This window comes from Pempheris klunzingeri, chromosome 17 (genome assembly GCF_042242105.1).
Source record: "Pempheris klunzingeri isolate RE-2024b chromosome 17, fPemKlu1.hap1, whole genome shotgun sequence".
In the NCBI taxonomy this organism is placed as follows: Eukaryota; Metazoa; Chordata; class Actinopteri; order Acropomatiformes; family Pempheridae; genus Pempheris; species Pempheris klunzingeri.
In genome coordinates, this window is record NC_092028.1 from 19,375,448 (window position 1) to 19,389,745 (window position 14,298).

Genomic DNA, 14,298 nt, shown 5'->3' on the forward strand with positions numbered 1-14,298 from the left:
CTCTCTGCTTCCATATCCAAAAACAGGAACTACATGGTTGCCCACTAAACTCTCACAGGTCTGCAGCAACACCCTCATGTGGTTAATAAACTAAAAGGCCAGCGTTTTACTTTACCACCAACCACCTACTATACAGTAAACGTTTCATACATGGTGGTGGGCAAACATGGCCTCATTTTCAATGACTGCTTCCTGGGGTGAGAGGAAGTATTTCTAAATGATAAAAGTGGTTATCAAAATCACTTTTAGTGGCCGTCTAAATTTGCACATGGAGGGACTTGAACCATATTCCACACTGCAGCAGCCATGAGGATTACATCATGAGTGTGGTGGCTTTGGAAATATTTATTGATGCACTTCAGACAGCAACTGTATTTGAAAATAGAACATTTTGAAGTGATGAAGTCTCAGGCACTTGTGTAAGACAGAGTGGTTTGACCAGACTACTCAGTCTCCACTCCGACCCTTTTGTTCAGGGTTTGTCAGGAAGTTGTTGAGACAGCTGGGCCATATTGAGGTCCCTCCTTATTGTTTGAGTATCCAGAAAAAAACTCAAAAAGAAAACAAACACCACCAACACAAAACACCCAAAACCTTATATGCACACTATCTTGATATGGGCAGGAAGAAGGTCGTGAGATAACAGGATAAGCCCTGGATGCTTGCCATGACCATATTGGCTGGAAATTGCTCTTTGAAAAAGAAGGCAGAATTAAACTGTAGCAAGACACTGTGGTTCAGTTTGCCAACTCAGGTGGAACAGAGTCGTTATTATATGTATGTACAAAGGTGATATTTGGCATCTGGGCACTGACCTCATCTCTCCTTGCAAGGATTTATGAAGCTCAGCGCAGCTTAGATTGAGGAGTGATCATAAAATCCTCCCCTCAGTATTCATGCCAAACAGAGCCTGACAGTGCTCAGTTTAAAAAAGCCACCTTGTTGCACCGACCCTTTATTACTTGTGACTCCTTTTCAATCACATCTAGTGATCCTGTAAATAAACTGAAACTTGATTGGAAGTGTGCATTTGATTAACACAGACTGTGTGAAAAAGAATGCAGCGTGCTTCACTCTGTGTTAGTTCCCTCCTGGAGTATTCATTACCATTTCCACCAGCGATGCACACTGTGCGCTGTCACCAAAGAACAGGGCATTAAAATCAGCGCCCCCCCCCCCATGCATACTGCAGTACATGATGTTCGATAAGTTAGCATACTACAGTGAAAAGTCCCCATTTGATGCCTCAACTCCAGTTCCACTTTTTGTTCTTGGTGCCGTAAATAAAAGTTGTCTTTATGAAAGTGGTGCCTGGTGTCTTAGTAATTGAGAGTTACAGCGTGTTTCATGTTGTTTTTCAAAGCCACACTTTAAAACAGCTATTGTTATATCCTGTCCTCACAATCTGCTTTTAAATTCAGCCTGTGTTTCGTTTTGTTTTCACTCCAAGCAAAGATTCATCCATCAATATCTACTCAACCCAACAGCTACGGTACGACGACACAGAGAGACTGAAAGCTGCATTATTTGATCATTTCTTTATAATAACCGTCACATACTGTATAACTTCAAGGTCGTCAGCTTGGTTTATTATTCAAAGATTAAATCAAATTTGATGTCTATAACTGTTTGTCTGACAGAAACCTTTTGATAACTATGTCACTGGTGGAACAAATTAGTCATATTTGGGAAACATTTACTTAGAATATATATAGGCCTATTTACACGAGGGGGGGAGGTGTCTTTGTAGGTCATGCTAATGCCAGTACATTTCAAGGTCCCACTGTGAGCATGCCCTGTATCACAGCTTTACACTGCCTGTCCCTGAGGGCCTGCTGTCTGTCACCTCCATGTTCATGTTCATAAAGGCCAAAGCCGACCTCATTGTTTAGAAGTGTGAAATAATGTCAGTAAGCCTTGGGACAGTGTGTTCAGACCTGAAAATGACCTTGCCACCATTAGCTGGAAACAAGAAAAGCTGCTGAAAATTAAACAATTTGCTTTGTTCCATCTCATAAAAACGCTTACAGTATGTCAGCAGTTCTTCAGATTTTGAATGCTCGCGCTGGCGGAAACCCTCGCAAGTCTGCAGATGTAAAGTCGTGTATAGCAAGGGTGGCACCTTGTGACTCACGCATAGTGAACATCATAATGTGTGACGAAGACAAGAACATTATGTGCCTTCATGCAAAATGGTTTCTCAGAATTGTTTTTCAAAATAGTCTAACTAACAATTATTTGGCAGACACTTTCTGAAACGTATGATAAATATCTTGGTTTGTGGCAACAGTTTGCAGTGTTTTTGGTGCTCCGCAGTGAACATTAATCTGTGTATTATTTATATATATACATCATTGCCATTGTTACATTGTCTCAGACACATTCAGAGGCAAAAGCCATATGTATGTCATCGCCATAGTTAGCAAGCCAGATGCTAAATTTCTGCTGATGGGAGGGTATATCCAACAGAAAAACAATGGCCAGTCTCATAGTCCGAACTCAACTTGACCCCCTGTCTGTCTCCCAGTCCACAGAGTCCAACAGAGGGGACAGATACAGAGTGATGAGCAAAGACACAAAGTGTGTGTGTGAGAGAGAGAGAGAGAGAAAGAGAAATTACCTGTGCAAAAACACTGTTTAGTAACACAGTGTTGTCATGGAAATAGAGTTGAGTTAGCTGGCAAAGCCATTTCCTGTTACCTCACTCCCGTACGAAGGCCTGTGTCAGAGGCGTGATTCAGAAAGAGAGAGAGAGAGAGAGAGAGAGAGAGAGAGAGAGAGAGAGAAACCCCTCCCAGAAAATCCCGTGATCTAAGCATGTCACCCTAGTAGTGAGGGCAGATGAAGATTCAACAGGGAAAAAGGGATGGAGAGTGAGAGACACTGCATGAGATGACAGACCACTGATTCCAGCATTTTTATAGAGATCTTATTTGCTGGTATCAGCAGATACTGTAGCTACTTTTCCCACACCTCTTAACTTGACTGGTGGATACGGAATCTTTTTTTCTCTTTAAGTTAAGTTCTAGAGACAACTGAAGAAACTTTGGAAAGAGAAGAGAAGAGAAGAGAAGAGAAGAGAAGAGAAGAGAAGAGAAGAGAAGAGAAGAGAAGAGAAGAGAGCTGCATCATTTAACTGTAGAGAGCTCCCAAGTTTATGTTTTGCTTGTAACTTTCCTTATACACATCTGGACAACGTGTCCCTCTACGCCATGGTGGGCAGGTGGAACTTCCTGATACTGGGTGAGTCACATCTGTCATCCATTTGCACAGTAGTTGGAATGGAAAATCATCTGCTGAGAAAGTTTAAATTTTCTTCTGTGCTCAAGGAGGGAAACTAACTGGCTGCGGCAGCCTGCTTTTGAGAATAGGTACTTGAATCATAAACACATTTATATGTATGTTTGCTGTGATTACATTTCAGATTAAAAACACAACAGCACACACACTATACTGTGAGTAAACATATACGATTTAATAACTATCTAACAACAGTCAAATCAAATTTGTCAATAGAAAACATTTTAAAACATCTGTTGACCAAAGGGCAAATTTAAAATACAATTACATCAATTTTAACAATTTCTTTGAAACAAAAACGAAAAGCTAAATAAGTCTAGCATTCTAAATTAAAAACCATTTTATATGGTAAATAACTAAATGTTGTAGTTCTTTGTTTTACAACTTTCCACCGAGATCAGATCTAAATTTAAGTCTCATTGGAAAAAAACTATAAGAGTGAGAAAGTCAAGTAGTTAATGTGCTCCTCCCTGCAACAATCAGAGCCTTAGTGTGGGAGAACTGAATTAGGAAGAAAAGGAAGGAGAGTGACTCTGAACAGTACAGCAGTTTTTCTTCCAATAACCCACTATCTGGGCCCCACTTCACAGAGGACATCTGTTCTTCTGCTTTCACACTGATATTTATACGCTATGAGCTCATCGCACAGTAACCATGTTGCTTGTCGCCTGACTGTGACCTTAAGCATCTGCACCCAGAGGAAGAAAGCGCTGCCGTCCGTAACAACACTTCTACATCATGTAAATTAGTTTCCCCTTAAGTCACTGAGTCTAATCAAGTTAGTAATTAAACAAAAACTTGCTGAATCTGTTAAAAAAAGAAAACTCCATTCACCTCCCATTTATTGGTGTTGCAGCAAATGCTTGAGCAGCAAATATCTTAAAATGTCAACAAATCATACAAAAGCAATCTGCATGGCTAGATGCTAAAACTGATGTCTCATTGTGATTTGATCAGATTGACCCTTTATCAAAAATGTGTTGCTTCTACGTGCTACTTTTAAGGATTATACTGAAGTCGCTGTTTAATCTGATTGGACTCTTTCTTCCTGTTTCCATATGCCTACTGTGCATCACACACATCTGCCGTCATTTAGGCGACCACAGAGGACTGACTCTGTACTCCGACAGGCTGAGAGTGAGATTTGAGTTTTATGCTTGCGCCGTGCCAGCTGACGTTTCCGCACACATAGGAAGCAGAGTTCACCAGACACTCATGTGCTGTTCATTTTTAAGTACGGAGCAGATGCTGTTGGAACAATCTGAGGAAATGAGGGTAGAGAATGAGGGACTTAACCTTCTCTGCAGAAGAGAGCCTTTTTAAAACTCAGAACATTTCTGCTGAGCCTTTAATGCCCATGTAGCTGCACTGAAATATCTGAGAATGATAAAAAAGGAGTTAATTAGATTAAGCGTGGGTGCCAGTGCCAAGGATGTTTCATTAATGTTAAAAAGGTGACTCTAGTTCTCTGCTTGCTTTTCAGTTCTCCACCTCTTCGTCATCGAGGTCCTGTCGAAAACAACATGCCCCAATGGATTAAAGGCTGTGAAGCAAACATGCATTGGTACGAAAAGTAAACCCAACTTAACCCATAATTCCCCATCAAGTGGCCTTTAGGGGCCTAAACAGGATTTGGTTTGAAGGCCTCCCTCACTGGAACATGTTGCCGCTTCACTTCGCATGAAAGCAACTTGTGTATTGTAAATAATAAATTAAGCCCACATGTGGTGCAGATAAGTATATAAAGACTAAGTTGGATCTATTAGCAGCAATAATATCTTTCAATAGACAGTCAATACAGTCAATACAGTATTTGACCCCTAACCCTGTGAATGGTCCCTCTCGCGTTTGAGTCTCACCCTTCAACATAAAATTGGGTATCATTTCTAACATTTTAATCATTTTAACTCTATTTGTTGGCAAAAAATGTCGTAAAATGATTTATTTAGGAAATTCAATTATTATTTTGCCTATATCGCTTTTATGGATAGAGCTGGCTCTGCCCGCCGAGACAGAATAGGCATTGTGTTGTACATGTGCATGTTTAAATGTAGTTTTTTTAAAAATGTTTTAGAGTGTTTTTCTTTTAAATATAAAACAGTTTGGATGTTGACTCACATGCTATAGTTTGTTTTAGATCCATCTCAAATACACATTAATATAAGCACTTATCTATGTGATATCCATCTCCATCTCCTCAATGAAGATAACGATGACTGTGCTGTTGATGAAGATAACCCTGACTACACTGGGCCATGTGGAGACAATGCGAACTGTTTCAACACGTACGGCAGCTTCTACTGCCAGTGTGTTGATGGTTTCATGTCATCAATGAATACTGTGAATTTTTCAGCTGAAACATCTGCAACATGTAGAGGTAAGCTATCCTGTAGATTGAGTCACTAATGGCAGAGACACTGATTCAAGTTTTACTGCACAGTATTCATCTAAATATGAAAGTCTTGTTCTTTTGCTTTAAGATATCAATGAGTGTGTGGAGGACAAAGACCTTTGCGGATCCAATGCCCAATGTTTCAACGCAATTCCACTTTATTCCTGCATTTGTGATGGTGGATTCATTTCCAGTACTGGAGTGGAAAGTTTTCGCCTCGGTGACAACGTTAAATGTCAAGGTGAGATGTGTATCAGTACCCTGCAGTGATGTCAGTGTGATCTAAGGTGAGAAAACATTGGTGGCGGAGTGAACGTTTCCTGTCTCTGTTTTTCTTAAATATCTCCGTCCTGCTCATGCAGATATCGACGAATGTCAAGAGGAAAATGTTTGTGGTCATAATGCAACATGCATCAACACACCGGGCAGTTACCGCTGTGCCTGCAATGCCGGCTTTCAACTGAAATCTGGCAAACCTCACTTCTCTGGGAATCAGGAGCAATGTGAAGGTGAGGGCCATGGCATGATACTGCAAAACATTATTGAGCATTATTAGTAGTAGTAGTAATAGTAGTAGTAGTAGTAGTTTTTTTTACTAATCTTATGCTTCATTAAATACCTCAAGATGTTTGCTTGATTCAGAAATAACTTAATACAAATGATGTGGTCTTAATAGCTGAATAGCTATGGCATTCAGCACCACTGAAATAAAATCATTGATTTTAGTTCTGACTTCTAAGTTAGTTGAAGTTCTGAATATCAGGACTAGAAAAGTTAAACATTCTTTGCAGTATAGTTTGGTCACAATGCACTAGTAGGTTTTTGAAGAGTCACAAATGATACCATAAATGGTCAGAGCTGGTTGGTTTAGTGTGTGAGTGTCATTTTGGTGATGAACGTTCTGATGGACGAGGATATTTATTAATCCGTTACCATTGACTTAAACACACAGAGTAACCATCTTCCTCTCTATGCTTTGTTTTCATTTTAGACACATGTATGATTGATAAGACAATCTGTGGAAATGGAACCTGCCACCATGGAGCCAGTGGACATTACTGTGCATGCCACGCAGGGTTCACTAACTATGGCGACAAAGGGTCTCGCTGCACTGGTAAGAGCACAGCAGAACTTTTTCCAACTTCCGTTACTCAACTGGTGTTTTCTCAGTAAATATATAAACAGAAATTTTTTTGTATCAATGTGCTCATAGTGTGAGTGCCCTCAGCTGGCTCATCTGATCAAACTAAACTTCCTGTTTCCTCAGCACTGAGCTGTGATGTTTTCAAAGATATGTATAATCTGAGAGAGGTAACCTAACACCACAAACAGTCTTATCACAGTTCAACGGATATTTCAGAATCAGTATGCATATTGCTTAATACTTCTGCTTCATTCTCCCCAATTCACCTTTCTAGAAATTTCACGGTGCTCATGATCTCGTGATGCAGTTGGGACAAAGATGTCTGGAGCTTACAGAAAGTGAGAATCCAACTGACCTGGATGGAGAGGACATGCTAAAGGTACATTTGCACATAAAGTAATTGAAATGCAATTTTATTTCACAAAAAGACTTCAGTTCCTCAGAACAGAACAGGAAATTCTGCTCACTTCAGGCTTTGTCACATGGTGGTCAGATGTCCGTGCACAACTCTGCACACTGTTTATGTTGACCTGAGGTGGTATGCAGCCTGAAAGTCTGCCTCGGTCTGAATCTGTCTCCTGTCTCTCCCTGCTCATGTTTATGTTGCTCCCTCTCCCCCTCCTCTCTTGTAACTGTAGAGACTTTTGTCTGTGATTGACGAACTCCTGTCCGGTGGAGCCTTCAATGATAACAGGAAAGTCTCCATCTTTCTGGACGTGATGGAGAATATTCTGAAGCTCATAGGACCTTTCATTAAGGCCCCCAGGACAACGAGGTCGTCCACTCATGCAGGTTAAATACAAAGTGACACATACTGAAGTGGCTGAATACAGCATTGGAATATACAATTCAGTTATGGCTCATTCTTCATTTACGAAGACAATTTGTTTACTCAAGAGTTGTACACTTCAGATGTTTGTTTTTCAGCAGCTGGTAGATTTTTCTTTTGCTAAAGCCATTTATAGTATTAACACACTGTATGTTGAATGAAAGCTGATCTGTGTGTCTGGGTCCAGAGCTGGAACTGCTGGTACATAAGGGGGCTGACTTACCCCAGGGAGCTGTGAATTTATCATCTAAGCTAGCTCAGCTGGACATGCTGTTGGAGACAGCTGCTGGAGATCCGTCCAATTACCCTGGTAATAACTGTGCTTGTAATTAACATATTTGTAACCACGTTCATTACAGGATAACTCCAGTATTTTTAAACCCAAAATGCCTGAAGGTCCAAAATGCCGGACTAAAACTTTTGAAACTGTTCCAGTAGATTGCCCCTGCTGGCAGGTGAGGTTGATCAAAGCAAATCTACTCTACTCACAGTGCATAGTTTTTCCAGTTACAGGCTCAGACTGCTTAAACATAAACAGACCCAGTTCAAAGCCACCAGACTCCACTGTCAAAAGCTGTAACTTGACCTTGCAGAACACAGGAGCTGCTGATCTACTGCTGCCTCGATCAGTTAGTTTGTTTGTGTTTTTGTGTGTTACGCAGATATTGTGTTCTAAGCTAATCATTTCAAATGGCCAAGTCACACAATAACACAAACAAGCGTACAGATAAAGACAGCAGTAGAATAGCAACTGCTATTTTTGTCAACAGTCTGTTGGCTTAATTTTTTTTCTGGTTAAACAAAAAGGATCTCACAGGTCTGTATCTGCAGGGATCCTTTGCATAATGTTGTCAGACACTTTGAATAACAATCTGAGCCCATCAGTGTCAAAAACATCACTTTAGGTGGTTGTACTTTGATCTGGCACGGCTGCCCTGAAGGATTAAATTACAGCTACTGTAGTTGCCTCTCAGCTGATGGCTGAGGATCTACTGGACCAATTCCATAAGTTTTTGTACCATCCAGTCATTTCAAAGCCAAAACATGTAAAAAAAAAAAAAGGTTTAAAAATACCAGAGTTATCATCATGACTTACAGATGTAAATAATAATTGTCGGTAAACCTGTGCTCTCCTGCTATGATTGTGAAAGGCTTTACCACAGTGTCCTTGCTGAGGTATGAAAACCTGGAAGACTCTGCAGATGGCTTCTTTAGTGGGATGGACCCACAAGACGGCCAAATCTTTAGGATCAACTCTAAAGTCGTGACTGTCACTGTCAGTAACAGAAACACAAGCCATCTCAAAGAACCAGTCAACTTAACTTTCACCCACCTACAACAGGTAGCATATAGTTTGCTATTATGGGTAATAATCCATGCCTGCAGGAAAATATGACTTATAATGTTCACTATCTCTACTTTGTTTCACAGTCTAATACATCTAGCCACACCTGTGTGTTCTGGGATTCCTCCATCGATGAAGGGACTTGGTCGGCTCGTGGCTGCAGTGTGGTGGAGTCAAACCCTGAATACACTGTGTGTTCCTGCAGCCATCTGAGCAGCTTTGCTGTGCTCATGTCGCTCTATGAGATTGAGGTTAAAACTCAGTTACATACATGATGATACATAGCAAATAAACTGTTACAGCTCAGAGTTTATAGTTGACGCTTCAGTCTGTAATGAGACCCTTCTCTCTCTCTCTCTCTCTCTCTCTCTCTCTCTCTCTCTCTCTCTCCCCCAACAGAACACGTTTGAGTTGCAGCTGATCACCTGGGTGGGTCTGTGTCTTTCACTACTTTGTCTCTTCATCTGCATCCTGACGTTTTGGTTGATCCGCTCCATACAAAGCCCAAGAACCACCATCCACCTGCACCTCTGCATCTGCCTCTTCGTTGCCACCCTTATCTTCCTTGCAGGCATCTCTCGCACAGAGAATCGGGTAAATACTAATGTAACCACTCTAGAGTCAAGATGTCTGCACTGTACTGATGAGCGCAGCAATATTTCTGACACCTTTGCAAAAGAATAGACACTCAGTAACAGCACAGCTACTAAATGAATTATGTGGGTGCTGAAGATTTATAAACAACAATTTAGCTAGTAGATTCTCCCTGTTTCCTTCTCCCTATTCCTCAGCATCCTTTTTTTCACTGCTGTCATCCTTATCCTCGTCTCTCTCCCGACTGCATTAGGTTGGCTGTGCAGTGGTAGCAGGGCTCCTGCATTTCTTCTACCTAGCAGCATTTTGCTGGATGTGTCTGGAAGGCATTCAACTCTTCAGGATGGTAGTCCTCGTCTTTAACACCAACTTCAAAACCTTCTACATGATGGCAGGGGGCTACGGAGTCCCAGTCATAATTGTCGCTATATCTGCCTTAGTTAATGCCAAGGCATATGGCACCAAGAGACAGTACGTTTCCAACTCATGCTGACATTATTTTAGTTTTATTCTACACCCAAATCCCAGTTTATGTTGACATTTAGTCCGCCTATTAAACTTTCAATATGCATTGCAGATGCTGGTTAAACCTGGAATACATCTGGAGTTTCTTTGCCCCTGCCTGTGTCATCATCATTGTGAGTAAGAAAATAGTAAAATAAAAAAAAAAATGAATGAGTTGAAAAGTATCCCTAAAATTTACTTCTTTATGTTTTTAAAACCTCTTTTCGGTTTCCTTACAGGTAAACATTTTCTTCTTTCTCATTACCGTGTGGAAGTTGGCACAGAAGTTCTCGAGTTTAAACCCTGACCTGGACAGTCTGCAGAAAATAAAGTGAGTCAGCTCAAACACACAAGCTTGTGTTTATTGTATATGTGTGTATGGACGAGTAGTGCATGTGTAAATATGTAAGCATATATTTTCAATGTAGAATATTGTTCCCTTCTCTCTTCCCTGTGAGCGGCTCAGATTTGACCCGTGTGTATCTATGTTGCCTCCTGCAGGGCGTTCACCATCACTGCAGTGGCTCAGCTGTGTGTTTTGGGCCTCACGTGGATCTTTGGTTGTTTCCAGTATGACAAAAGCACAATAGCTATGTCTTACCTGTTCACCTTCTTTGGCAGCTTTCAGGGGGTCATGCTCTTTGTCATGCACTGCTTGTTTTCAAAACAGGTTTGTCACACTCCTCTCAAAAGTAAAGACCAAGCTTTGCTGCTTTTTTGCGTGTGTCAAAACTAATTTTTACTCTGGTGTTAGGTGAGGGAAGAGTATGGAAACATCCTTTCCAAATGCTGTGCACCTAAAAAGAAGAGCTACTCGGAGTTCAGTTACTCAAACTCCAGCAAAGCTCAGGTAAGAACTTATTCATACGTCACCGCAGTGTCTGACTCAGGTGGAATGAACTTTAAACAGTATTATCCAGTAATTTTTCAGTCCACATTCACTAATTTCATTACAATTTGGTTATCATATTTATTTTCATTAAAAAAAAAACAATTAACTGAAATAGGTTAGCAAGGGATTTTATTTACTCCTTGTTAAATAATCCCATAATTGCCCACCAAGCAACAGTAAAATTAAATCAAACATTTAGAATGCATGTGGACAACATAATTTAACATTTGATCTGTAATGAGATTGCTTAAGACTTGACCCTATTCAGTCCCTAAGCAATGGAGGTTTAATTTTGGAAACCGTCCAGAAGCAAACACATAACTCTTTTCCAAGGTCTGAGGATGGCGAGGTGTTATAGGAGGGTGTGAAGTGAGGCGTGCTGTAGATTGGCACCAGAGCAGGGCCTGTGATGAGGATGAAAGCATACTGAAAGTGTCTGTCATGACCGATCCGCTTCTCTCTTCCATCTGCGGTCCTCAGGCATCCAAGAGCACCCAGGACACAGGACAGTCTCACGTCTGAGGAGCTAAACAGTGACGTGGCAGCAAAGTCTGATGCAGGCTGGCATCTCAGACACATGCTAACTACTGCATTGGCACCGGTTGGTATAATGCAAAATGCTGTAAATAGTATTTTTCTTTACGTTTTCTTTACCTTTTCATTTGTGAGCTGGTCTTTGTGTCTTAAGCTATTGAAACGTAAGTGTTGATTGTTACAATGTAATACGAAAAGAGGGTTTTCTTCAAAATGAGACAATAAGAAATGACATTTAAGCGTATTTACATAAAACAGACTGAATGTTAAATTCTTAACCAAAGCTATTAAGATGGCCCATGATTAAAGCCTATTATTGTGCTTTACTTTCATGCCAACTGTTATTTATGCTAAATAATGTCACTCATTTGGAAAATAAATCTCCAAATATTCTAATTTTTTTTTCACATGTGGAAAAAACAGATTTTTGGACCAAAATATCAAAATGATAGATGATATTATGAAGACCTGTTTTATCAGGTACATCCAGTATGTTAGATGATTCTGTGTAAAGTGATCACCCTATTTAAATTGATGTGGTTGAAATGTGATATACAGTTTATGTAATATAAAGCAACTAAAATGGGGACTATGAAACAGAAATGGATTTTAAATGTACATGTGTATATATTCCTGGGCAACTCAGTATATATTACAGAAAGTGACTGCATTCCTGCTCCATTCAGCATGCTGTAAATGTATTATATCTAAACATTTGAAAATGGTTTTTTAATCAGATGAATAAATGTTCCAAGACTTGAATGTTGAAAGATAGCTTTTGTTATCATAATCTAATAGAATATTATTACTGTTGTAAGCACTGGTTTAAGCACAAGATTGGACCGTCTGATTAATGTTTGGGCAAAATAATTATCTCTTGTTCTGTATTTGCAATTTACATTTTCCATCTTCCACAGTGTGAATTATTCAAAATGGTATTTTAATAATTTCTTAAGTGTTTGCATCTCCTGGGAGCTTTAAATTGAATAAATATTCTGATGTACCTCATGCTGAATGTGAAGGTCTTGAATTATTTTTTCAAAGAACAGAATAAATTAGTTTTGAACAGCTACAGGACTAATGTATCTTTCTCTTTAAAGTTCTTTATGTCAGACATGGATTTATTTAGCACAACTAGCAACAATAAGACACCGACAAACTAAGAATGAAGTTTGAGCAAACAGAAAGTCATTGCCAAATGCATGCAATGATATCTTCTTCTTCTTCATGTCTCACACTCTGTTGCATAACTCTTCGCCCACTGCTGGAACGCTTATCTGGCTGGTTGGCATAAAAGACAGTTATACGTACAGAGGAAATACAAGATAATTTCCTCTTCCATCCTGTTTATGCAAGATACAGATGTGATGATCTCCAAAACAGCTCTGAAGTCTGAAGATTGGGACTTGAATTTTGATGAGAGTACTAACCTTTAATAGTCCGGAAAGCACGTTTTGTCGTATAATATCAGATCAAACATAGTCGTACCTCTTTAGACATTTACAAACCTTAGTTCTAATGCATCTTTTGGTTTATAATCACATACTTTTTAAACACAAGTTTTTCTTTATGTCTAAGATATTCTAAAAAATCTGTTAGGGTGGTCAGTGTGGGATCAAAGTATCTTATTTTTCCTACAAGTTTACCAGAAACCCTTTGAGGCACCTAATCATCGCGACGCTTTTTCAAAGTCCTCTAATATCTCTCCCAGGGCTCATGTTTATGTGACTGGCAATGGGTGATAATCATCATGGTACCAGTTGAATAGCTGACTTAGAAATCCCTTTTCTTTTGAGGGAATCTGAATTAGCATTGACAATACAAGCTCGCACTGGATCAATACTTCAAAACCAAAGTGATGGCTGGGACCGCTGCAGTTCAGCCAAGGATCTGCACAGGAGATGAATAGATGGAAGGAACACATCCAGAAGGGGAGGGAGGGATGGAAAGTGCAGGTCCTGCATGGGCAGATAAAATAGCCGCCAAGCCTCTGGAGAGAGAGAGAGAGAAACATCCGGACTGGGTGAGAAAACTGTCAGAGTGGTCAGAGAAAGCAAAGGGAGGAGTACAAGAGCAAATGACTGTGGACAGTAGTGATAAATGAATGTGGCAAATCAGGCAGTTCTGCAGACAAGAGAGACACATTCATCCTCTCTCAATAATCTGGGGTCATCCCAGACAATCCAGCATTCATCCAGAGTCATCCGAAGGTAAGTTTAATTTATTATTCATGAGAATTTAATGGTGATTTACCTCATAGATTACACACTTAGCCCATTCCTCTCTGGCAGCAGGCAAGTGAAACTGAAATATATGCAAGATATAAGGAATAAGGCTAATGCATGACTACAGAGAAAGCTTTAAGAAAGCCAGGAGTCCTTGTTTATTTGATCAATTGAATCCACTTTCATTATGAATGAATGGTGTGAGACATGGATAATGCAGAGGGAGCTGAGAAATGTCCATGGTCGGTCTAAAGGATGGCTTCTGATAATGTCCTCCCAATCCTGAATACAACTCTTGGGTTCCTGTTTATCATACAGTTCCTCAGTAAAGTCCTGTCACTCTTCAGGGAAAATTGCTTCTCTCTGTTCAGGTACATGGACTATTGATGAAGTAAGAGGGAGTTTATTGAAAACAAATCTGTTAAAATAAATAAAATCTGTGATATAACACACAGACAGTTTGATCTGCTGAAGCTCCAAGTGGACTTTTTGAACCGAACAGTTTATGTGGAGGGTAACAAAGCAGACAGATATCCAAA

At 40.0% G+C, this 14,298-nt stretch overlaps 1 protein-coding gene across 1 annotated transcript; it reads left to right on the plus strand.

Moving 5' to 3' along the window:
- Nucleotides 1-3,036: 3,036 nt before the first annotated feature.
- On the plus strand, nt 3,037-12,542 carry LOC139217160 (adhesion G protein-coupled receptor E5). The gene is made up of 19 exons (XM_070848451.1): nt 3,037-3,243; nt 4,784-4,864; nt 5,507-5,677; nt 5,781-5,933; nt 6,055-6,201; nt 6,684-6,806; nt 6,960-7,003; nt 7,111-7,215; nt 7,475-7,628; nt 7,853-7,975; nt 8,817-9,007; nt 9,097-9,261; nt 9,410-9,604; nt 9,858-10,075; nt 10,182-10,242; nt 10,348-10,439; nt 10,610-10,778; nt 10,863-10,958; nt 11,481-12,542. Exons 1-19 carry the CDS (start codon nt 3,213-3,215, stop codon nt 11,520-11,522), a joined length of 2,361 nt encoding a protein of 786 aa, XP_070704552.1. The 5' UTR covers nt 3,037-3,212; the 3' UTR covers nt 11,523-12,542.
- Nucleotides 12,543-14,298: the final 1,756 nt, after the last annotated feature.